Source organism: Triticum dicoccoides, chromosome 2B (assembly GCF_002162155.2).
Source record: "Triticum dicoccoides isolate Atlit2015 ecotype Zavitan chromosome 2B, WEW_v2.0, whole genome shotgun sequence".
Taxonomy (NCBI): Eukaryota; Viridiplantae; Streptophyta; class Magnoliopsida; order Poales; family Poaceae; genus Triticum; species Triticum dicoccoides.
This window is the reverse complement of record NC_041383.1, coordinates 414,302,680-414,315,773: the sequence shown is the minus strand read 5'-3', so window position 1 is coordinate 414,315,773 and position 13,094 is coordinate 414,302,680. Positions and strand designations below refer to the sequence as shown.

The 13,094-nt window shown below is 46.5% G+C and overlaps 1 protein-coding gene across 1 annotated transcript; it reads right to left on the bottom strand.

Annotated features, from left to right (window-relative positions):
- Positions 1 to 4,607: 4,607 nt before the first annotated feature.
- On the bottom strand, positions 4,608 to 10,279 carry LOC119363963 (proline-rich receptor-like protein kinase PERK2). The gene is made up of 3 exons (XM_037629346.1): positions 9,780 to 10,279; positions 9,594 to 9,691; positions 4,608 to 5,033 (listed from the first exon to the last, which is right to left on the bottom strand). Exons 1-3 carry the CDS (start codon positions 10,165 to 10,167, stop codon positions 4,971 to 4,973), a joined length of 549 nt encoding a protein of 182 aa, XP_037485243.1. The 5' UTR covers positions 10,168 to 10,279; the 3' UTR covers positions 4,608 to 4,970.
- Positions 10,280 to 13,094: the final 2,815 nt, after the last annotated feature.

Genomic DNA, 13,094 nt, shown 5'->3' with positions numbered 1-13,094 from the left:
GGTGGTAGCTCGTCAACTTGCGGTTTTAGCTCGGTCGTCCACCATCGTCGCGTCGCGCAGCCGCCCTCCCCCGTTTGTTGACGTTGACAGCTCGCCGCTGATGCTCGCCATGGACACTCGCCGACCATCACCAACCTCGACGGCTGGTCTGTTGTAGCTCGCTGGCTGCAATCTCCATGATCGCCTGCTCGCCCCGACTCCCATAGCAGCAGCTCTGTGCCCCTTCCTTCAGCCCGATGTGATTCACAGCTAGTGGAGAGGGGGATTTAGTTGCGTTGGAGATCAGCAGAGGAGAGGGATTTTGCAAGGAAAGAAGCAGGTGTCCGTGCAGATGCGGATGGGGAATGAGTGCTGGAGCTCAGGGGCGAAGGGATAAGGTAGGCATGGGAGTGGGGCGGTGCGTGGGGCCAGTGACGTGTGGAGAGGAGAAAAGGAAGAGGTGGCTACGCGAGCGAGCGGCGCGGCCAGCCGAAGCTTCGGCCGGTCCGCCGATTTCAGACGTTTCCCCTTTCATAAGCTATTGATAAATCCAGTTTATAAGCACACTAGCTCATTGAAGGGTCATTTCCATGATGAATACACTCAGAAGTAACTAGGCTGTTATCAAGAATTTCTTGACTGCAGTTAATTAACATCCAAAACACCATTCGTACACAAGATTTTCGAGACGGTAATGTTACCTGGCTGACGTTTGCCGAGAGAGGAGTGGCAAGCGAATGTCATTCGATGGCAGTTTTAGTTGTGAAGAAAAATCAAACGGCAGCAGTTTAAACAAAAATGTCTTCTCTGAAGAAATTGTCATGTCGTTGTGAAGAAATTGCCACCCCTTCATAACTAAAATTGTCGCCTAAAACGTTCGCGTGTGCCACCCTCCCTGGCGATCGTTCGCCAGTTATGAGCGTACCTTAAAAATCTGCCAGCTCACACGTGTACATAGCCTCTTGCCACACGTCGTACTATCCTTCCATGACTGAGTACAACCCTGCACGTATCCGCCGTATCCTCTTGCCACATGTTGTATTATTCCACGACTGAGTACAGACCGACGAACGGATGTGGAAGTCGCTTTGGAAGCTTATAAGGTATTGCCGAAGGTACGTGTATTCTGGTGGCGGGTCATTCGTCATATTCTTCCAGATGAGTGCACGTTTCGGTATCGTCATATCAAACCTATAAGCAGATGTAATGTCTGCCATGCAATAGATGAGGATCTCATGCACGCCTTAGTGCATTGCTCTCATGCCAAACTTTTCTGGGAGCAGGCTCATGGCCTCGTTGGCATTCGACGGCCGCGACTGAATCCGGATACTTGGTCTCGTGATATCATATGTGATGATCAATTCATGGACATTGAAAGGGCCCAAATGATTTCTGTTATGTGGGCAATCTGGCACTCGAGGAATCGAGTGACTCATGATGATGACCAGCTTGATCCCTTCACTTCGGTGAGGCGGATTAGGGAGGACTTGGCACTGCTGGATATCCCGCACTCTCATGATGTTCTGCTACCAGGTCATGGTTGGAGACCGCCGAAATCAGGGGTGGTCAAGATCAACACGGATGCAGCATTGAGTATGGACTCCGACAAGGTGGGCATGGGCGGCGTAGCACGTTCAAACACAACCTTGTTGGGAGCTTGGAGCAAACCTCATATTGGGGTCACGGATCCATTCATCGGTGAGACGCTCGCGCTCCGAGAAGGTGTTATCTTCGCAAATCTTCGGGGTTTCTCACATGTGATCATGGAGACGGATTGCCTAGAGATTGTTAATCTCTGGAACACTCACCACACCAGCCTTTATGTGGTGGCACCTTTACTTGTAGAAATTGGAGAGCTAGCTGCTACTTTTTCTTCTTTTGTTATTCAACATGTAATGCGAGCGGCCAATGTCCCGGCCCACCTTTGTGCAAAACATGCATGCACACTGGTGGTTACCGAGTGTTGGACGGACTCGAGACCATCTTTCCTGCTCACCAGCCTGTTGGCTGATGATGCCAGGACCTCGTTCGTTGAATAAAAGCTCTCACGTTTGAACGCAAAAAAAGAGTACCACCCTGCATCTATCTTTTTTTTTGCGGGGAAATTCAGAGAGCTTTATTGAGTAAACGTATTCTTGGGACAATCAGCCAGAAGGCTGGACACCAAGAAGCTAGGAGTCTCGTCAAGCCAACTATCGGTCACATTAAGTGTGCAGGCATGTTTGGCACACAAGTGAGCCGGTAAATTGGCTGACCTGATTACATGTTGAATAACAAAAGAGGAAAATTGAGTACTAAGCTCTCCAATCTTTAAAAGTAAAGGAGCCATAATTGAACGAGAATTGTGACGAGTGATAATGGAAGTCGATTGCTTGGAGTTGGTGACACTCTGCACCCTGCACCTATCCGCCGTAGCCTCTTGCCACACGTTGTATTCTTCTACGACGAAGTACCACCCTGCATGTGTCCGCTTCGGATAAGTGGCCCGAGTTCAATGCAAGCCCGTTCAACAGACCGGCTGTCTGGTAACGATGAAAACGTGGAAGGGATACAGCTCGGTCCCTCTCCCTCGTACTACCTGGATTGGAAGTTCGAAACTCGCTCGACAACATCTGCGCCATGGTGACCGAACAATCCCGATACGGCTACAGGAAGTTGATGGTAAGCTACGGCGGGAAGCTCCAGCGCTTCTCCGAAGGCGGCGGACCGCAGTACATCGGCGGCGAGCACCAGGTCGTGAGGGTCAGCCAGTCCATCTCGCTGCAGGAGCTCCGCGACCGGCTGGCCACGGCCGTGGGCTGTTTCAACATCGCTATCCAGTACGTCCGCCCCGGCGAGCCCCTGGACGCGCTCCACGATGTGGTGACCGCCGGCGACGTCCGGGACCTGCTAGACTGGGTGCTATACCGGGACATCCATATCAAACTGCTCTGCGCAAACCCAGCGGACGTCCCCCAAGTCCGGGTCTTCGTGGTCCGCGTGGATGGGCGGCCGCCGCTCCCCGAGGCGCTCTTCACTCCCGCTCCAAGCACGCCGGTCGCGGCGCCCACCGAGGCGCCGGTGTCTCTGTCCTCGCTCAAGCGGCGAAGTGCGTCGGCGCCTTCGCTGTCCACAAAGTTGCCGGACGGCACGTCGCAGCCCCTCTCTCCGGCCCTCATCCATCGGAGCGTATCGGCGCCTTCGCTGTCACCGCCGTCGACCGGGGACGACACAACGTCTTCGACTACGACAACTGCCGGAAGCACCCGTGCGAACCAAGATGTCGCCCCCAACGCGGCAATGCAGAGGAGTCTGGCGCGCCCGGCTCCGGTGTTCCTGGTGCCAGTAGCGCCGGTCATAGTGTACCAGCCGGTGATCCCAGTGTACCAGGTGTTCGTCGTGCGTGATTGTGCTGTTCACCGCCTCAATCAGATCAGGTAAATTTCACCGACTAATCATCGCATAGAGAGTGGTACAAACGTTATCGTCTTTTGATAAAAGAAAGTGTATTCTTATATGCAGGTGTCTACCAATTAGCTATGATATGAACAGTATTACTGAAGCCGCAGTACAAGGAGCCAACGAAGCTTTGGCGTGAAGAAACTCAATCACAAGTTTATTATTATTAGTGTTTTGGATTTGGATGACGCAAGTGATAGCTTTTGAGTACTCCCTCTATAAAGGAATTATAAGAGCGTTTAGCTGACAATGACCATCCTATTTGGTCCATGTGTTTAAATTGTCCTCCTTTGGTCAATGTCAAAGTTTGATCTTTTACTTTTCCTTTGTAAAAAGGTTTGATCTCTTTTTAGTAAACAATGTGATAAATTTGTTTATATGTATCTAACATGCAGAGGTCAGGGTAATAAAACATTTCAATGTCTTAGAAATAAAAATAGTACAAGTACTCTCAAACTAAAATATACTACTCCCCCACTTCCAAAATAGGTGTCGTGAAACCACAACACTTATTTTGGAACAGAGGGAGTACTTAGTTAATCTCTCTCAATCTTTCCTTTCTCCTCTTCTTCTATTACCTCTCATCCCTGTGGACTAGTCCAGGTGTGTGGCGTTTTACCAATAGGGAAAATGTTGTTTTACCAAATGAAATTTTCAATTTGTCGTGAGGAAATATTTACACGCTAGACCTCCCCTCACCTCTACCTTCTGAAGAAGTGAAGAAAGTCATAAGAAATAGGAAGGAAATCGAATTTATTACTGAAACAAGTATGCATCAAAACCATCTAACCTGGTAATAACAGATTTATATTTTGGGGTTCTATTCATATGTATCTTGAGTATTTCAGAACATAGGAGTATCAGATATGAATATAGATATCACCCAATCCCAATATTCAGAGAGTATTAATTTTGTAACGTGAGATTTAATTACTCTTTGCACACATACATGGTTATTTTATTTACTAATTTTATGTTAATTTCACTTTGCATCAGTATCACCATAGCTGTGTAGTTGCAGCACAGATCAGATGTCCATTAGTTACGTTAGGCCCAAAAATAAGATGAATTCAGGTACATATGCAAATCGCTGAACAGACAGCAAAGGTTAATCCATTTTGTATAAGATTGTTTTTTTTTTGGAGATCATTTTGTATAAGATTGTTAATAGTTGAATAAGACACGAAAGCAGATAGATAACCTTTTTTTTTTGCACGGATACAACACAAATGTCGGTCAAATGTGACATGGATAATGCAGATTAAAATTGACACCCTATGAACTGCACAAGCAAACATTCTAACAGATCAATGCTTGCCATTGCAAACATAATGTGTTCCACGATACAAACAGAAAAGGATTATAGGACTACAATTTAGGAAGCAAATAAATTGCTTACACTCGTTAATTCGACTGACTTGATACCTTGACACGGGCAGATTGATCCTGCTAGTTGTAGCAAAAGAGGCAACGACCTTCATGCTTCCATGCACTTCCAAATCCAACTTTACACATAGCAGCTTGGCTACCGACAAGCGCGTAAATATATATCACTACACTTTCTGCATCTTACCACTAAGCTCCGTTGTCTTGGCAGCCTTGCCCGAATCCATCTCCTGCCAATAATTAGTGGGGAAAATGTTAATTAACTGGAGAACATAATTACAAGGGAAATGTTAATTAACTGGAGAACAAAATTAAATAATGTTGCTTTTAAAATCAATAAACTAAACTCGATTCGGTATTTATATCCAGTGGTAAATATCATGAACATGAAATAATGCATCTTGGATACAAACCTACGGAACAAATAACCGGTAAAATTCTAGTTCTATTTCTTCATTTGATGACACTTTTACTTGGGTACACCATACAGGAATGCATAAACAATGGTTTTCTGTATAATAGTAACAGCACAAATGCAGAACCAATTTGGCAATTACACAAACGTGGTTGTAAGAAACCAGTGAAGATAGAATCTAGAGAGGCAGCTACAAATTTTATCATGTTATGACCAATCCGAAGTGCTGAATTGCACTTGGCGCTTAAGGTAGTTAAAGTATGAGACGCAGAGTATGGCATTTTATTTTCCTGTGTCTAAACAATTATAGAAATAGTTTCTGCAAGTCCAAACAGACACTATCATCATCCTATAATAGAAAATTACATCTTTCAGAGATATCTTTCTACCTAAATTTAACAGCTCAATTCACATAAATTAAGGCTGCAGCAAAAACACCCTAGTTCAAAAACCAATCATATTGTAGACACATCTTTCAATCAGAGAATTCTAGTAAAACCATAATATTTCCCCTTCTATCACTATAACACTACACTTGGACTAGTGTGACATCCAACAATTAAAACAAATTAATTTTGCAACATTGTAATATTGGCAATGCCCTGTACAGCAAATGCATCAGCTGCTGCACCTCCACTCCAATTATCCTCGCAGTTATTTTCAGAGATGTTTATCATGTTAGTACACGGATATTTGCAAATTTTGGTGCAGATATATGGCTGCAAGTGTGTTGTGGATGTTAGTTTATGGTAGTTCAGTTGCAACTGGCCCGGATGGCAGGAAGGTCAATGCTATGGACATATTGCAGTAACAGGAGGTCACGTGTTGATCAAGCACATGCAACAGCAAGCAAACTGAAGGGAGAGTCTTTTAGGATGTTTAGAATTGAATGATTCTAGTTTATTAGGGGTCTGTATTGTGTTACCAAAGGAAATGGGACCTAAGCATCCGCTATATAAGGATGTCATGTATCTATGCTTGAGACAAGCAAGAACAATTAATCTAACCTCTCCCGGTTACTCACTCAGAATAAACCCTATGCCCACACAATCCCACGCTTCAGCATGGTAGTTATCCGGTTGTGGATCTAGGATCACAAAATTTCGTATCAGAGCAGACCACAATGGCTTTTGCTGCCAAGACGATATCATGAAAGATCACTCGCGTCATGATACAGCATGGTATCTACCCTATCACAGAGAATGTGCTTCATTAAGTCTTTGATCCATATGGAGCAGGGGAGACAATTGAATTTTTCCAGTAAAGTCAAAGATCATGATCTCCATCAAATATGGTTTAGACCATGATGCAGCACGAGCTTTCAGGAGTTGACAAGGTCGCAACACCTACGACGGCTGTTGTGAGCGTGATACTAGGTTAATCCCTATATTGAGCAGTGCTACATTGACAGAGCCAAGTTGACAGTGGTGACACGACATAATGCAGTGGTGTTGGCGGCCCATCAGCAAGAAGCAGCAGAGGCTTCAAAGGCACAAGCAGCAACGGATCAGCCGCCACAAGCAAACACATTTAAGCACTAAAACAGTTGCGTGGAGAGCGGCAGAGGCAGGTGCAGCCAAACTAACAGCAGGAAAGCTAGATGCAGCAGCTGTGGTACACATAACAGCAGCGACAGCAACCGCCTTGGCGAACTTAAAATTGACGGTTCTTGCAAAGGCAACCAGAGGCAAGACATCTGGGTCGGCACCTGCCAGCAATTTGGATGAATCATGCCCATGGCCATGGACTTTTATTCGGCTTGAGGATCATGAGGAACAAGAAACCAACGTCCCCGCTTGGACTTGTTTACCGTACTAGAAAAAGAGGAAGCTGCATGTATGCATTCGATCCTGAAGATTTGCAAGGATATATGCCAGACAATGTGGATTTCCGGCATCAAAGGAAAGGAGGCTCCATATTTCTTGTCAATAAGAGGTATTTCCGCAAAACAAATTTTCCATGGGTCATGTACTAAACAAGCATCGGAGGAGCCATACATTTGGTTTCTAAAGAGCTGGCAGGAAGTAGAAGTAAGCAAACCAAAAATAAATTTTAGTTATGTGCACATCTACAATACAAGGCACCTGCGCCACAACCTTCCACGTAGATGGGGGTACAGTGGGCTGCAACCATGGCCGCCACCTGCAGCTTGAGGATAAGCTGCTTGTCCAGGTGGGGTGTAGTGTTATGGACATCAGCATATGGTGGTTCGGTACTTAGTTGCAGCCGGCCTGCCAGCAAGAAGCCAATGCTATGGGTGTATTGGAATAACAGGACGCCCCGTGTTGATCAAGGATATGCAACAGCAAGCGAATGAAAGGGCGAGAGAGTCTTTTAGAAATAGTAATGTATTAGGAAGTTTTAAGATTGAAGTCTAGTCTATTAGGAGTCTACATTGTGTTAGGAAAGGAAAAGGACTTTAGCATCCACTATACAAGGATGTCATGAATCTATGTTTGAGACACGCAAGAATAATCAACCTACTCTCTCCCGGTTTCCCAACTCAACGAATGTCTACCCAATCCCTTGCAGCCACAATGTCTGGCTATCTTCAGCACCGTAGTTATCCCATTGTGGATCTAGGCCCACACCAATGCGCCATACACAAAATAAACAAGTTTTGCGTCTCCGCATAGCAATTTGTTAGCGTAGTTTTCATGTCTTCATGAACATCCATGACAGATTTCAATTTTTTCCAGAACTTTTCATATTGGGTTTAGTGGAGAGATCATAGGGTGGAAAGAAGCCCTAGTGGAGAAAATCCAATTTATAGTTGATGGCCTACAATTCTCCTATGAAATTACCATGTGAGATAATCCGATTTACAAAGAGTTTGTGGAACATTGTGATGAAAGGTTTTGCATGCTTCAAACTGGTCCAAAAAAAAGACGGAACAACACCGACTGCTACTGCAAGTTGATACAGAATCAAATACAGATGATGTCGATAAATGATTTTTACATACACACTCCACGAGTTTTGAACAAAAATAGCATGCAGCTATAACTGTAAGCAGCTTTAATGGGTAGATAAGATGCATGGACATAATTCCTGACATTTTTCACGAAGTTCAAACGGAAGGTCGCACTTGGTCTAATAGTACAAAGGTACTCCCAATTCACAACATCCAATATTCAACCACGAATTTGTGCCTAGCATCATTCTAAATAACCAGAAGGTACTTTTTTGTTGAAAATCAGCAATGTGCTTATACCACAATAAAGAAGCCAATAACAAGAAAGAGCAAGCCTGTCACATCTTGATGCATACTAACTCTGTACTATAAAAATGGACATATAATCACATGCTAACAATTTCTTACTATTTTACTAATTGGCGTGGACGGCCTTAAATAGCAATTCAATTTTATGACCTAATCCCCGTCTACAGGGTGGTAAAAGATAGAAATTATTAAGAAAAAAATTAACATATTAGTAGCAATGTGAAGTTTCAAAGTGTGGAGTGCGGGTGAATCTCAAAAGAACAAGTACACATAGTGTGGAAATTACAGTTATCTTATTTTAAGATCAATCGGCAGCTTCTCTAGGAGATGAAGCTTTCTGTACCTCACTTGGATTTTATAATACGTCATTTGCGCATCCTCCAGCATGATGGATGGCATCTCAAATTCATTTTCAAGTACAACCATATATGACAAAGGCCCATTTGAGGCATCAATAAAGCTATACAAGTCACAACCATCAAGACACAAGTCACAGCTGCAGAATCCAATCTAAACCAACACACGCTTACAACTCTTACCATGAATACTTAATCAAGCCCAAACGTGGTGGACCACCAAAAGAAAGCCGTAACTACATCCACAAAGAAAGAGATGCCGTGGAATAAACATGGATTAAAAACACTATGACAGAAAAGTTCAATAAAAACCCTCTGACAGAAAAATTCTACAAAACACTAACAAAAGTGAAGACACAGCTGACTACTAAGTGATCTGACCTAAGAAAAAAGGGGACGCCCTAAAGCACAACCACCATTCAAATGCGTTGCAACTTGCAAATATTCCCCAAAACAGCTTTTGGCAGCACACGACCGAACAGACAGCACGTCTCTATCAACATTTTGCAAACCTTAAATGGCACTAAATCACACACATGATCACAACCGGTGACAGCTAATTGTCTACCACCAAGAATTAGCCTCACAAGAATAAGCTACAGCATTCCAGTTCCGTACAGAAGCAAGGACAGTGCAGTCCAGTTGGACGCACAGGAGATATGGATCTTCGCTGAGTTAACCCCAAACCACCGTAAATTTGCATCTAATCGAAGTCCCGGATACAGATCAGACAATCGGGTGAGCGTAACAATACAAGAGAAGCACAAATTTTAGAGTTGAAAGTGAAGGCAAGAACCTTTCCGGTGCTCTCGTAATAGTCGTTGAGCGCCCACTGGTACTTGGATTGATCCAGCCCGAACCAATTCGAAATGTACTCATCCAAGCTTGCGTGCGCTGCACATGGAGTGGAAAAACACACAGATCAAAACCACATATCAAAAGAATATACAAATTTAACGCACCAAACACTCTCCCGGGTCACCTTCTTGCACGCGCAAAACCGCGTCCCAGAAGAAGCCGAACGCCGATCCATCCGTCCTAGCCTCTGCCTTCTCGAACTGCGGCGGAGGCACCTGCACTGGCGAGGCCTGGAACAGCTTGGCTGGCGGCAGTGGCGGGGAGACCGTCTTGACCGGCGGAGGCGGCGAGACCATCTTGGCCGGCGGAGGCGATGTGGCTATATGCTCTGGCGGCGGGGACGCAGGAGACGCCACCGAACGGGGAGTGGAATTGGGGGTGGAAAACTCAGATCCTGGCGACTCGGCCGAACGAGAGGTCGGGGTATCCACTGGCGGCGGCGTGGCCGGGGGCGTGATGAAGACAGTGAGGTTTCCCGCCTTGCCGATTACCGGCGGCGGTGTGGACGCCATCGTCGAACAAAGGGAAGCGGAGGTGCGCGCTGGCGTTGAAGCTAGGGTAAGCGAGTGCTCGTGTGGGAGTGAGCCGACTGCGCCATTGGGGGAAAGTGGGGCGGAGCTTTTGTTACGCCTTTTTCGACATTTATCCTTTTCTTCGTGTAAAAAAAAGGGAAATGCTTTCTGACTACCCCATGTTCTCGTGTAAAAATAATCGCAATATATATCTCAAAAACATCTCTCCATGCGCACCAACCTGGCTGGACGGTTAGAGGGACTGTGATATCTCCAACCCACTAGAGTTAAGTCCTAGTGCTCACATTTATTTCTAGATTTATTTCAAAATTTCCGACGATGCACGGCTCAGGGGGTGTTTGGTTATACGGACTAGACTAAAAAAAGTCTCTTTTAGTATTTATGTAACCAAACGGAAAAAGGGACTAGAAAAAGAATCTACTGGAGGTTTTTTTTCTTTAGTCGCCGGGACTAGAAAAGTCTAGTCTCTTGCAAGCAAACACCCCCTCAGTCTTTCGGAGATGCTCATAGAAATAGGGTGTGCGTGTGTGTGTTCATAGGGGTGAGTGTATGCGTGTGTATATGAGCGCTTGCGTCTGTACCGTGTTAAAAAAACGTCTCTCCATGATGTAGATGCAAAAAGAATTCTACTCAAATTATACATTTGATGTAAAATGCATCACAAGTGATGCAAATATACATTACCTGACCACGCCAGATGTAAAACGGCCAGCAGCCCGGAACATCAAACTGACAGTGCCTCACTTCCCCCACACACCGTGAGGTCGCTGCCTTGCCTCCCGTTGCACCATGCCGCCCGCCCACCGGACCCCGCTGCACTCCGTCGCCGCCAGATCCGACCTCCACACCCCTGCCGCTGTCGTATCCGTCGCATTTCCGCCGCTCCGTCGTCGCCACGGGATTCAAGCTTCTTCATCGTCGTCCTCACAGCCTCCGGCCTCCTCACCCTTGCCGTCATCGGAGCCGCCACTTTTCCGTCGCCCCACGCCTAAGATCTGACGTGTTTGGAGTTCCACCGTCGTAGCGCGGTTTGGAGCTTCTCTGCTTGAAAGTCGCACCCGCTCGGTCGCCACCGTACCATCGCTCGATTTTTGGCCATTGTGCGCCTCAACTTCGTCGGGCGTCTAGAAGTTGCACCTGCGCCGCCACCATGACGCCAAAGAAGGTCTCTGAGAACAAGACCGGCTTCTTCAGGGTGTTGACGAAGCCGTCCGGGAACTTTGGGTGAAACCTCCTCCAAGAATACAACACTTGGAGATCCAAATTTGCATCACCAGCCGCCTGGTGATGTAAAACGCCCAGCCGCGTGCCAAACCCCAACCGCCAAATCTGAATATGAAACTTCCATCTTCCCACCCGACTCCCACCCGCCTCCCACATGCCGCCCACTGGCCGCCGCCAGGCCCCATGGCCGACTCCGACGACCTCGTCGCTGCCTCTGTCGGTTTGAGCCACCACGTCGCGGCTGCCACCAGCGCTACGACCTTCCTCGATCCCTCCCCCACCGCCGCCATGCCGCCCCCATCCCGTCCCGTCGGTTTCGCCCCATCCCGGCAGGTCGTCGGCGCGGGAACCGGTACACCGCCGACGAAGAAGCAAACGGCATCCAAAACCCGTGGTGGTGGCGCGCAACCCTGCCGCTGCTCCATCTCGGGCTACTTCGGCTGATTCGATGCCACCGACGACCGCAACAACTACCACCGGACATGGGTCGCCTCCTCCTCCGCCACTGCAAGCCACGTTGTCGGCCATGGTGGAGACCCCTGGCCACACCTGCGGCCACCACTTCCAACGTGCTCGATGAAATGTCACTAAGGTAAAAAAAACCTTTTTTCTTTTTGCTTGTTCTTTTCATTTCTGTTATGAATAGAATGTGAGATTGTGTGTACTTCCATTTGTAGTCTTGATGACGAAGCATTCATGCGCGCGGCATAGGTCGCAAACGAAGATTATCTCTCAAGAGTATGCATCACAAGAATATGATACTCAATTTGATTATGATAATCTCGACATGGACGACAAGGGGTTTATTGCCAACGGAAGAACCGCAAATTATACCAACGCCGATGATGTGTTGATTGCAGCGCGTGGAAGCGAATCTCTCTTAATGCATCAGTGGGGACTGACCAAGCCGCCACCGCCTGTTGGGACCGCATCAAGAAATCTTCAACGGGTGCAACACTAGTGGGCACATTCAATCAAGGGATTCTATTCGTCAATGTTGGGGCACCATTAACGGCAAATGCCAAAAGTGGGTGGGTTGCTTTGTTGATGTTGATCGCATGAATCCTAGTGGTTGTGGTGATAGTGACATGGTAATTGCTTGCTAGTTTTGTGTCCTTCATTGCTTGGTATTATGCATATGTTCCTAATTTGATGTTGGTACTTTTGTTGTTTTCTTGTAGAAAATGATTCTACAAGGCTTGTTCTAAGAAAGAAACAAGAACGGAGAGAACAGGAAAAAGAAAGGAAAAGCCTTCACTTTCCATCATTGCTACTAAGATATCAAGGATGAGAAGTGAAAGAATCGAGAAGATTTTGATACTACAAAGAAGAAAGTTTGGTTGTCGATCATGAGGATGATGGTGATGGTGGTGGTGAGGAGAGAAGAAGGAGCCCCACTCCTCACTTGGCGACCAAATCATATAGGCCGGATGGAAGTAAAGAAGTAAAGGGTCCGAGGCCGAAAACAATGATCTTAAAGAAGGATTTGACGCCATTGTCATTGCCAGGAAAGAGTATGCCGAAGTAAAAATGTTGAAGTTAAAAGAAATGGAGGAGAGGGGGGTAGAGCGATGGAGGGCTGCGGCCGAGGAGAAGAGGGCGGTGGATGAGGAGAGGTTGGCGGCAGTTGGGGAGAGAAAGGTGGTGGTCGAAGAGCTCAAGATGGTGGAGGACAAGGCACT